The following is a 12737-nucleotide window of genomic DNA, read 5'->3' on the forward strand; positions in this document are numbered from 1 at the left end:
GTTCTGAGAGGAGACTCGAGCTCAGCATTGAGCCGTATATGGGTTGATAATGATGAAACCTGTATTTCTGAATGCGTTCATAAAATACATAATTCGTTTCGTACTTTGCATTGGTCGTGTGTGTCGCGTTAGGCCGTGTGTAACTTCGATGATCAATTATTGATTCTGTTAACTTCGATGTTACGATATTTTTTGTGTAGCAACATTGATGTAAAAATATATAGCAACATCGATGTTTTTGCGTTCAACATCGATTTCGATAATCATCGAACATCGATGATCTGCATTCCTAGTTCGGTGGCAGAGGGTGCCCAACTTAGGGTTTTCCCCCTAGATTTAGGGGCAAATAAATGCGATGGGATGTTTTTAGGGGTTCGTAATTTTTAGGGATTTTTAGACTCTTTAATATTTTTAAAATGATAATACTAATATTTCTTTTTTGACCTAGCGACTTATAACGAAATATAATACGTTATTCTACAACTACTCTGAGGCAACTGGCGGCAATTTTCATCAAATAAAAAAAATTATTAAATTTTTTCATTGTCAACATGTATGATTTCATTTTCAAGAAATCTGAATCTTCAGATAAAGACGTAATATTTTGTCTGTATTAAATATAGACTTTTGAAACATATTACAGCATATTATTTCCAAATTATTATGTATTTATATTTTTTAGGGGAACAACTCAATAATTGAGGCGATTTTAGGGGTATTTGACACAAACTTTAGGGATAAATATTTTGGAGAGTTGGTAACACTGCGTCTTCGCGTTCGGCCGTTCGGCGTTTCGATTTCGACTATTTTCGACTTCGCCATCGGGGATCGCCTGACGCCTCTCATTTTCGGGTTTTGTTTTGGGATTGGGAATTTGGGAGTGAGTCATGGAAAAATGGTGAAAAAAAAAAATGAAATTGGATAATTGTATTTTTTGTTGATATTTTTCATTCCAACAAAATAAGTATTAGTTATAATTACAAGTTTTTACGTTGTACCTTCATCATGGCTGAAAAAAGAAGGAAGATGAATTCAATATTCTTCCAGAAGTTTCCGCGTCACTCCAACCCTATGCCTCCATGAATCTAAAGTAAGTTGATAGAGATTTAGTTTTAGTGTAAGTTAACTTAAACTTATACGTTGCCTTGTGTTGTTCTAAAACTGAATTGCCGGTGAACGTGTGATTTTTTTATTGACCAGTGCTTCCAATGCAGGTTAGCATTAAAACTGTGTCGTATCACTTTTAGTTCAGATGATGGTGTTTATAACTGGGACCAGTGACTTAACGTCCCCTACGAGTCATGGGGGCTTACATCAACTTCCATCTTGGAAAGTTATCAGTGTTATTCAGAAATGCTTCTATACTTAGTTGTGAATTTATCATTTTTTAATTATTTCATTGTGTTTTCTGCTTAAATAGTTTATAGTTATGATGGAGTTGGGCTTTTAATACTTAGCTTTGGATGAAGAGATTGTAGGTTAAGCGTCCTGTATTTGTGCTAATTATTAGTGAAAATTGTCAGCCTAGAGTTGAAAAATTAATGGAGTTACACCCCATGCTTGCTTAATTACTTCCATTTACTATTATTATCTTTTTTATTACTTTCATTATCGTCATTATCAACCCATATTTGGCTCACTGCTGAGCTAGAGTCTCCTCTCAGAATGAGAGGGGTTAGGCCTATAGTCCACCATGCTCGCCCAATGCAGATTGGCAGACTTCACACACTCAGAGAATTAAAAAAATGTCTGGCAGTTTTCTTCACAAAGTTTTTCCTTCACCGTTTGAGACACGTGATATTTAATTTCTTAAAATGCACATAACTAAAAAGTTGGATGTGGATGCCCCGGACTGGATCCAAACCCACACCCTCCGGGATTGGAGGTAGAGGTTTTATCCACTGAGCTATCACAGCTTTTATTACTTCATATTTGTTATAATTAAAGCCTCAACAGTTCAGTTGTAAAGTCTTCACCGAGGGGTGGTTGTTCTTTCCCTGCCTATTGTCATACTCACTCCTAACAGTCTTTTCCAACTAATTGGAGTGGAATCTTAATATTGGTCATATAGTTATGGTAAATATTCTTTTTAAAGACAAAATTAATTGGCGGTACATTTTTGCCAGTAGGGTGGTAACTAGCCACAGCCCAAGCCTTCCACCAGCCAGATCTGGACAAATTAAGAAAATTTCAATAGGCCCAGCCGGAGATCAAACCCAGGATCTCTGTTTTGTAAATCTATCGCGCATACCACTGCACCACAGAGGCTGGCATGTTCTTTTCTTCTTCTTCTTATGGTATTGATAGTATGTTATAACAATAATAGCCAATATTTTTTTTTATTTGCAGTTCCTGAAGTACGGCATCAGGATTTCAATTTTGACAGGAAAGTGTTAAAGAAGGCCAAGAAATTATGTTAGAGTTTTTGGTTTCTGCGTAGTAAAGCACCATGTGTAGAGAGAGTTATGGATATTGGCAACAAGATTCAGTTTGAAACACCTGGTGTAATCTCAAACTTCAGGATACAAAAGTACCACTATGAAGATTTTAAGAACAAGGAGAAGACACCGTAATTATACCCACTGCTATGGCCCAGCTCTAATACATATTTCAAATCTTAATAATACAGAGCTATGAAGAAGAAGCACAGGGAGAAGAATAAATTTAACTCTACCCTCTAATACTGCCTGGCTTACTACATACCACTCACATTTATATGGCATAACTAAATCCAACCTTTATCTGGCATATGCCAACATGCCAATAGCCATAGAAACTTGGCAACTTTCATGAACTTAAGTAACTTGCAGAGCTTGCATGGAAGAAGAAACACAGATACATGTTATGGTTAAATGCAGCTGTGTATCTGAACAATGAGCAGCACACAGTGGCTCCCTAGCAACACTTCATGAGGCGTTAAGGGACCTGGACAGTCTGCTAAACTTCTGGAGTGACTCCACTGGGCACCAGCACCAATTGGACCAACATACAACGGCCAACCTGTAGTGGCCAAGAGCGGAAAAGGCCCAGGAAAGAAGATAAAGTATAAAACAAGTTCCAAGTCAAAAAAAGGGAAGGTGGAGGGAACTAGGCCACACGGAAGGTCACCCATGCGATGGACTGACCAGATTAAATCTGCTGCAGGTGGTCCCTTGCAGGAATCTACACGACTCACTACACACAGGGAGAAGTGGTGAATGCTCGTGAGGCCTGCCTCCAACACGTCCTAAAGACCACAACCGCTCTGTCAAGAGTGCAGCGACAAAGAAGAAGAAGAATTTTATTTATTGACAATCAGAATACCACCTGCTGCATGGCCCCTTCTACGCAAGTGTGTTCCACCATAGGCTGCATCATTGCTAACCATTATGCTTTATTGCTAAGCGTTGGCAAATACAATGTAAAAAAGAGAATAATTCAAGCCATATAGAAACTTGAACTTGAAATAATATAAAGTATAACTGCTAGAAGAATATGGAAGCATAGGTTGCCAATAATACTGAATACTTTTAGTACTGAATGCTGTGAATGATGTCTGTGTTACATGATCTTGTGTTTGAGGCACTACAAAGACATAGATAAATCTATCGTATGATTCATAGTTATAGCAGATTTTAATATGTGTGCAATTCTAATGCTTGAGTAAATTAGGCAATTTCAAGTATTCCTTTATCCAACTTAAAAAGCTCTTTGTTTTTTCAAGTTGTTGCTTGAATTTTTCCATCGAGGCATATCTGCCTCTACACTGTTAAGTATTTGTTGTGCAATAGGTAAAAATGGTTAAAATGCGCCTTAGCTGCGCCTTGGTTTCGTCAACCGTATTTATTATGGTTACTTGTCTCTGGAAAAAAGTTAAAAAATGTCTGCAGTAACCTGGGATAAAAATATTGTCGAATCTTGTATGTCTACATTCAAAATGACTTGTTTATTTCTTATTCTTCATTAATTTAAACTTAAAAGTGAAGAATATACGTAAACGAGGAATGCATAACCATGTGAATTGAAACATTCATTAAATTGAATTTTTTGGTTCACACAGATGCAGAATCTTTATTGATTTTATCAAGGCATTGCTGCCTCCACTCGGTTGATCAATAGTGCTTCAAGCAATGGGTCAAAAATGCGCCTCAGTTGCGCCTTGGTTTCGTCAGCCATATTTATTATGGTTACTTGTCTCTGAAAAAAAAACTTGATAAATATCTGCGGTACTATGTAATGTTTATTATATCAACACTTTTTTTTTTAATTTACATTACATATATGAATCAGTCTTAATATTAATTTTAAAGACATTTTAGAGGTATTTGTGCCAAATGTCTGCAGTCCAAAATAATGTTGTCTGTGGAAAAAAAAAATATCTGCAGTACTACATAATGTTTATTATATTAACACTTTTTTAAATTTAACATTTAAGCATCAGTATTATAATTTTAATTTTAAAGATAATTCTTTGATTTTTAACTAGAAAGCTACATGCTGCTAGCAATTTTCAAGGTGTTTGTACCTCTATTCTGTTGAGCAACTGTTTAGGCAATGGGTTAAAAATGCGCCTTTGTTGCGCCTTCGTTTCTTCTGCCATATCATGGTTACACATGTCTGAAAAAAAAAAATATCTACAGTTTTACTCGTGTATTTTTTAATTTACTACAGTAACACAGTATGAAAGTGTATAAATATTACAAACTAACAAATGTAGTTATTAAAAATGGCTATGTGATCAGTTTGTATGCTGTAGAAGTAGGTGAATTGGATTCTATCTAAGTAGATGCGAGAGGATTATTAGCATAATCTCTATAACTTGCTTAAAGACCTTTGCTTCACTAGAACGGCAGCATATTAGAATTTTTTTCCAAAGCTGCTCTAGTTAGATCTTACCACATTTGGTTAGGCAGGAAGAACAATATGAGCAGAGAAGGGGAGTTTTAGTTAACTGTCAAAGACATCCTTTACCCTACAGTTACACCATCAGTCACAAGTCCGAGGGTCTGCTCGATCCATGGAATGCTAAGATATTTCTCTATATATGTCTGTGTAGATAGTTTTAACAAAATTGCAAAACTGCATGCTGCCACAACGAAGAAGTGGCTTGTCTTCTGTATGTTTACATTCAAAATGAGACATTTCGTTTCAGTCTTCTCTTGTGAATCACATAAAATCAAACATAAAAGAATATACAATAAACAAGGGATTATAACAAATAAAATTGAATTGAAACATTCATTAAATTGAATTTTTCGGTTCACCATAATATAGGACATATCAAATGTAATTACCCTGTGTTTGTACTAATGTAATGTACTCTGTTATCTGTTGTTTGAACTTTTCCATGAAGGCATTTCTGCCTCTACTCCATAATCTGGTTATTTAGAATGCTTTAAAGTAACGCCTCCAGCCATATTTATATAGTTGCTTGCCTCTGGAAAAAGTATCAAGAAATGTATGCCGTCCTGCAAATCTACTAATGTTAACCATATTATTAACACGTTGATCGCTTTATGAAAAATCAAGTATTACCAATCAGGCCGCGGGGCTCACTGGTGAGCCTACTCGTACTAAACCATTTAAGCCATGGGGGTCACCGGTGAGCCGCGTCAGATGTTTCTTGCAACCGCTTCCTACAAGCCACAGAATGCAGCTATGAAGTAAAACGCGTACGGAAGTGAGCCGCGTGGCCCTGTAGCCAATACAGACGGCATGGTTTTCAAATCGGATAGAAACTTTTAGTTTTTCTCGAGGTATTTGTGATGACGCTGATGGGTTGTGTTAACCATGCGGTGGAAAAAAATATTTAACTTTATTATAAATAGTAAAACTACATAATAGTAATCAAATATTTATTCAAATACAAATTTTAAGACTTATTTACGTCAACAAAAAAATTATTTATGGATCTTGTTGAAACAAGGCAAACAAAGAAAAGGTTTATTTGGGCAGCTTTGGCAATAAGTAACCACTTTTATCGTCTTAGTTTTAGCCTGTTTACTACCCATGACTGTTACGTTGTCTGCATAACATTGGCGGCATGTCCTTCTGACTTTTCTAGACATACCATCTTTTTTTTCCAAGCAGTGTTTTATTCGCTTGGGCCTCTGGTCAGGTACAGTATCTTCGTGGACTCCGCAAAGATTCATCATTATAAATCTTCGAAAGTCTACCATTTGCATGTTTTTTTTAGTCACTGATTTGTACAGTGTCAAAGCATTTACCATTGCAGTATTTAGTAATAAATCCACAGCCAACTTCTTGTACCATTTCACAGTTTTACGCAACGGCGAGGAGTATGCTGCCATCTGATCCGATAAGTCCACTGCTCCTTTAGCTTTGTTGTAGTCGATTATAATCTGCGGTTTCATGACAGTGTTCTGACGTTTTTTTATCATTCCAAATCGATCTGAGTGTTTGGTTGACAACACCAACACGTCTCTTTTGTCTCTCCACTTCATGACAGTTATACCATCTCGACTCTCTCTGGCGATATATTCTCCTTTCTTGAGTTTAGCACTTACGACTTTCTTGGGTAGATGCCTCCTATTCTTTCGGATTGTTCCCACTAAATGAGTTTCGTTCTTTAGCAGAGCCCTGGCTAATGCAATGCTGGTATACCAGTTATCGGTATAGAGAGTATAACCTTTATTTAGAAGACCGCTAAGCAGATCCATAACAACATTATAAGGGGTAGTATTTGTAATTTCGTTATTTTTTCCTGCGTATATACTTATTTTATAAGTATATCCCGGTACACAGCACAATTTGAATTCTTTGATTCCATATTTATGGCGTTTTTGTTTATTGTATTGTCGAAATACAATCCTGCCACGAAACGGGACAACACTTTCGTCTATACATAGGTCTTGACCGGGTGTATAATGCATCTGAAATCGTTCATTCAATGCCTGTAAAAGATATCTAATACGATGGAGGCGGTCATCTTTGTTGGTCTCATCGTTTTGTGAAAAATGAAGCATTTGTAATATTAATTCGAAACGATTCCGTGACATTATTGTGCGTGGAAACGGATGACCTACGATGACATTCGTTGACCAATATTCCGCCAATCTAGGAAGCTTTGTGATACCCATAATCAGGATAAGGCCAAAAAACTTTTTTATTTCTGCAAGATCTGTTGGAACCCATTTCCGAAGCCTTGCAAAGCGTGAACTTTCTTTAAAGCTGGTAATTTTGTGAGTTGCAAATTGGTTTGTTAGCTCAACTATCTCTTGAAAAATACTGTCTGGAACCATTAGTATGAAAAAATCAGCTGGAGATTTGTTACGCATGCTCAAGCATAGATTAGTTGAAAGGCCAGGATGTTCAGTAAAAGGTATTACTTTACGTTGGTTACCTTTAGGCTTGGACCAGATGTCCGATGGCGATGTATTACCTGAACCAAAAAATACAATTGTTTAGCTACCTACATTGATCTACATTTACACCTCTTAAATTAATACTATTACTCGTAGCTCTAAATTCAAAAGTAACTCTTATCTGCATATTTATAAAAAACAACAATAAACGGCTAAAATAAGTAGATAGTAGTTAATAAGAAGGTATGTAGGTAGGTATGTGTCTCGATTGCCATGAGAGCAGAAGAAACACGATAGAATATGTCAAACGAATATGCATAAAGCAAGTAAAGCCGTGGGCAATAGGTGGTTTAAGTTAAAAAGTGACTTACCAATATTATCGGCAATAATCCTTATAATTTCACTATCGCTATCTTCACTCTCTGACAACACAATTCGGCGGCATCTTCTTTTCGTTGGTTGAAGTACGTCTTCATCATCTGTATCTATTTGAAAACTGTGGTTCAGAAAATTTATCTCAATATTTTCCAATTGCGTTAAATCCTCTTGCGTTAGCTCAAAATCAAATTCATCCATTTTTACGGGAAAAGATCCTTACGTGTCGACAAAGCGTGCGATACTGATAAAGCGGCGCGCGCGCGCGGGGGTGGGCCGCATCGTGACCCCGCGGCCCCCGACAACGGAAAACAGACATTCCTTTGCGCTAGGCCACGGGACTCACCGGTGGGCCTTTGACGAAATCTTAAAAACTACACGGTAAAAGTCTGTAATTATTATTTTCCATCCATATTACTTCATTTTATTACCTTTGGAATAAAAGTTTCAAGTTGATGAAAATTACCGATTACCTAATTTTGGCTTGGCCCGAATGGCAATGTAAGCTAGGCTCACCGGTAGGTGATATGGCGTACAACGTGTTAACACTGTTTTGTTATTGTATTTACAACATCAGTGATTTGATATTTGATATTTATTTACTTAGCATCCATGCACTTACAAACTAATACATAAGCTTAGCATACATGATACATGGGGCCCTGTCAGGGCATTGCTGAAATAATAATGTTACATGCAATAATAAGAGATAAAATATATTACATTTCATTAGACAAAATTAAAATAAAATAAAAATGAAGTAGAAACTTGAGCGGAACATTTATAGAATTAAATTAGAATGTTCAAGATTTAAATAATATAAATGTCAGGTATAGTAATGTCATAATAGTAGATTAATTAACGCTAATAAAATTAAATAAACATATCCAGTCAATTACAATAGGGATGATGACAGTTTTTTAAATTGTATATAAATTAAGAGTATACTAATAGTAAAGCAATTTTGTAAAAGTAACAGGGTATCTGCGATCATTACTTTCGGAGCTACAGGGATTTAAAGAGTCAGATTTGCGGCGCTGCCGCGGATCCCTGAAAAACGCCCCATACAAAATGGCTCGAAAAAATGACGTCATAGGCAATGTAATGATCGTTAGATTTGTATGCGCGTTCAAACAAAATTACTAATATCTTTGTTATTTGTGCGTTTATCTTTATAGTTCATTTATTAAAAAATGTCACATTTAATGTAAGGAAGCTAAAACTGTATGAATTTTCATCTAATTACGATAAAAAAATTTTAGTAGTTTTTGAAATTTTATAATCTCATTTATTTTGCAAATATCCAGACAATATTTGCTTTTTATGTATAAATTAGTTAACATTGACCCTATTTACCCGAATGTATCATAAAAATCAATATATTCAAACCTAGTCATCATCCCCATTGTCAAAATAATGTGATAAATGAGCAATTGGCGTGACAATTCAAGACAGTTGTTTGGCATTAGCAGCTGCGTGCTGCCAAGACAAATAGATTGTTGTCTTGCGTATTTCTACATTCTAAATGAGATTTTCATTAATTTTAACTTTAAAGTGAAGAATATACATAAACGAGGTATGCAAAACTATGTGATGTAAAACATTCATTGATATGAATTTTTCAGTTTACACTAATACAGAATCTATAAAAAATTGAAGACATAAATAAGGAATGCCAAGTGGATTGAAACATTTATTGGATTGAATTTTTCATTTCACACAGATACATAAGAAGTCCGCAACAAGCTCGCTGTCAACAGTCAAAGCCATTTATTTAAAGTAGGCTTAGTTTACAAGCACCCTTGAAACGTTTGAGAAGAAGCCCACAAGAAACTCGCTGGCAACAGTCAGTCAGTCATTTATTTCAATTCGGCTTAGTTTACAAACACGCTTGGAACGTTTGAGAAGTTGGTACATCTCATTTTCGAGAAGTTGGTGAAAAAATGAAAATGAATTTATTCGTTTCAAACATTGCATTAAATAATATGGCTGAGACCTTCTTTTAAGTAAATACCTGTGTTTTTATATTGTACAGTTACAAATTTTGATAAGTAATAGTAATTAATATATTATTATAATGGTACATCTCATTTTCCATTTTGATAACGGGTGATATGCAGCTAATCCGTTGCTGCGGGGTTACCAGCCGAAGTCCTTCTTCAAATAGTTTTTTGTCATCGTTAATTTTAAATGTCTTATTATTTTTAGCGAAATGCCCCTTTACCTGAGCCCAAATCAATTCAATCGGATTAAGCTCACAATTGTAAGGGGGCAGTCTTAAAATTCGCCTTTTAACATAGTATCTTCAAACGCTAAATTTGATTTTTTTGATATGGTAGTTTTTAAACCAATCCAGTAGGGGTCCTTGTATTCCACATTTTTCTAATTTAGTGAATAGGATATCAAACTTCAATATATCGAATGCTTTTCTGAAATCAATGAATACAACTGTAAGGTCCCTTGTCCTTACTGTAATAGCAGTAAGTCACCGCCTCACCACTACACTATAATGGCCAGCGGCACACGTCCGCCTCCTCTCGATGCCAGCGATAGACTGCCTGCCTTGCCCCACTACCGGTGTTTATATACACAAACACTACGACAACGATTACATGCATCTTATTATTTAGATATTCGTTGATTTCATTTGTAAATTGACACAATAATTGATACGTACTTCGGTTTTTTTGGAATCCAAACTGTTTTTTGTTAATTATATCATGTTTTTGCAGAAAATTATTTATCTTGTCACCGAGATACCTCTCAAAAATTTCAATTAGGCTTGGTTTCCAAGCACGCTTGAAACGTTTGAGGAGTTGGTACATCTCATTTTCCATTTTGATAACGGGTTATATTTTTTCATTTTATTTATTTATTTAGAAAGATAATAAAAGTAACAACATAGAAAACAGATTATAGCCAATTACAAGTTTTCGCAAATAAATTTTACATATTAGATAGCAAGCTCGCAAGGAAAACATACTTACACAACAACATAATTGAATATAAAAAAAAGAGATAATGATAATAATAATAGACATACAATAATATAAAAGTCGAAAGAGAAAACAAAAACAACAAAACTAAATTGATAAGTAAACAAGCTAGCTTAACATATACAAGTTAAAGTACTCTGTGGCCAGTGATTTACGGGCAGTGGTAGCCGAGGTACAGAAGAGGTCAATTTCTTGGTCAGTCAATCTCAATTTATTAAAAGAAAGACATGACCGAGGTATATAAGAATTGTTTCTAAATTTAGTATGCGCAGACGCCTTACACAAAATTGAATGTGATCGAGGATGAGTATTAATTGGGACTCTGAAATATAATTTACTGAGGAGCAGGCCACAGTCAACCGAATTATTTACAATATTAAGTAAGTAGGTGATGTCATTAATATTCCTTCTTATAGATAGTGGAAGTAGGTGCATTCGAGCACACGCTGATTCATAGCTCATGGTAGATGGTAGTTTAAATCGATATTTAAGAAATCGTATAAATTTTTTCTGGATTCGTTCAATACGTTGAATATACACATCGTATATGCAGCTAATCCATTGCTGCGCGGTTACCAGCCGAAGCCCTTCTTCAAATAGTTTTTTGTCATCGTTAATTTTAAATGTCTTATTATTTTTAGCGAAATACCCCTTAAATTCAAAAATTCATTTATTTCAAGTAGGCTCAGTTTTTGCAGAAAATTATTTATCTTGTCACCGAGATAACTCTCAAAAATTTCAATTAGGCTTGGTTTCCAAGCACGCTTGAAACGTTTGAGGAGTTGGTACATCTCATTTTCCTTTTTGATAACGTGTGACATGCAGCTAATCCATTGCTGCGGGGTTACCAGCCGAAGTCCTTCTTCAAATAGTTTTTTGTCATCGTTAATTTTAGATGTGTTATTATTTTTAGCGACATGCCCCTTTACCTGAGCCCAGATCAATTCAATCGGATTAAGCTCACAATGGTAAGGGGGCTGTCTTAAAATTGTTAGACCCCGCTCAGTTGCCATTTCTTTAATGACGTATCGTACATGGGTCTTTTTATCTTTTTTGGCGATATCTAATAATTCGGCTTTTAACATAGTATCTTCAAACGCTAAATTTGATTTTTTGAGCCATTCTTGAATTGAAGTTTTATGTCAATTTGAAGTTGGTAATGCTTCCAGTTTTCTCGTGTGGTATGAAGCATTGTCACCACGAGAAAGTTTTATTTTAACTTTGGTAGTATTAGTCTTAACCAGTTTTCATACGTTTCTGCGTTCATCTCCTTAAGATAATCATCAAGACCCTTGCTTGCCTGAAATATCAACAAGCCATCATCCACAAAACCTTCTTGCAAGTTTGTCCTGAGAAGGAAAAACCGATCCCTAGATATTGCATTTGCAATCGGTATATATCCCTATATTTTTTGCTCCAAATCATCTTTAGTCTGGGAAATTTTTATGAGGAAATGAAATAATATACAATTTACAATGAAATAAAAGCAATTATTACAATTTAATGAAGTTTGAAACATTACAACGCGCACAAGGTTGCGAACAAAAAGAAAGCGTCAAAGACAAGACAACCAACCATAGACAGCGAATATATGTTTTTTAAATTTTGAGTCTATTATATTTGAATTCTAACACATTTAGCCAACACACCAAACAATGGCATGTATTTCGGAGAACTTCTTTACATCCAGTAAAGACCGAAGAGGTTTAATTTGTGTTCCAGTATTGGCCATACATAAGATCTAAGTAATATCGGAGCTGAGATATTTCACATAAAATTTTGGAAATATATGAGAATTAAGTTATTTAATGTGGACGTAATTGTCATATATTTTATTATAAATGCAATGCGTTATTTTTAGAATATTAAAAAAAACAAGAATTCATAATTTGAGCTTGTCTCCAGACTTTACGTTGCGCAATAACTATACTTACCTGTATCTAATATTACAAAAGGGAAAGATTTGATTGTTTTTTAAAAAAAACAAATTAATCATATCAGAACATAAAACATTTGTGTTTCCAAGTGCTTGTGTAATAAACGAATTTTGAATTTTATTGCA

General features: G+C 35.1%; 1 protein-coding gene and 1 long non-coding RNA gene across 2 annotated transcripts; one reads left to right on the top strand and one right to left on the bottom strand.

Annotated features, from left to right (window-relative positions):
* Positions 1-813: 813 nt before the first annotated feature.
* On the top strand, positions 814-2832 carry LOC128199580 (uncharacterized). The gene is made up of 2 exons (XR_008252170.1): positions 814-1090; positions 2350-2832. It is a non-coding gene; the product is annotated as an uncharacterized LOC128199580 (long non-coding RNA).
* Positions 2833-5517: 2685 nt separating this feature from the next.
* On the bottom strand, positions 5518-10132 carry LOC128199614 (piggyBac transposable element-derived protein 4-like). The gene is made up of 3 exons (XM_052889844.1): positions 7676-10132; positions 6050-7381; positions 5518-5615 (listed from the first exon to the last, which is right to left on the bottom strand). Exons 1-3 carry the CDS (start codon positions 7878-7880, stop codon positions 5518-5520), a joined length of 1635 nt encoding a protein of 544 aa, XP_052745804.1. The 5' UTR covers positions 7881-10132.
* Between the last annotated feature and the right edge of the window lie 2605 nt (positions 10133-12737).

Source organism: Bicyclus anynana, chromosome 26 (assembly GCF_947172395.1).
Source record: "Bicyclus anynana chromosome 26, ilBicAnyn1.1, whole genome shotgun sequence".
Taxonomy (NCBI): domain Eukaryota; kingdom Metazoa; phylum Arthropoda; class Insecta; order Lepidoptera; family Nymphalidae; genus Bicyclus; species Bicyclus anynana.

Coding starts and splice junctions, on each gene's coding strand:
- LOC128199614 (XM_052889844.1), bottom strand. CDS start 7,880: ATGGATGAATTTGATTTTGAGCTAACGCAAGAGGATTTAACGCAATTG. Junction 7,382..7,675: donor GATTATTGCCGATAATATTG/GTAAGTCACTTT, acceptor TTTTTGGTTCAG/GTAATACATCGCCATCGGAC. Junction 5,616..6,049: donor CTGCTTGGAAAAAAAAGATG/GTATGTCTAGAA, acceptor TGTGGCTTGTAG/GAAGCGGTTGCAAGAAACAT.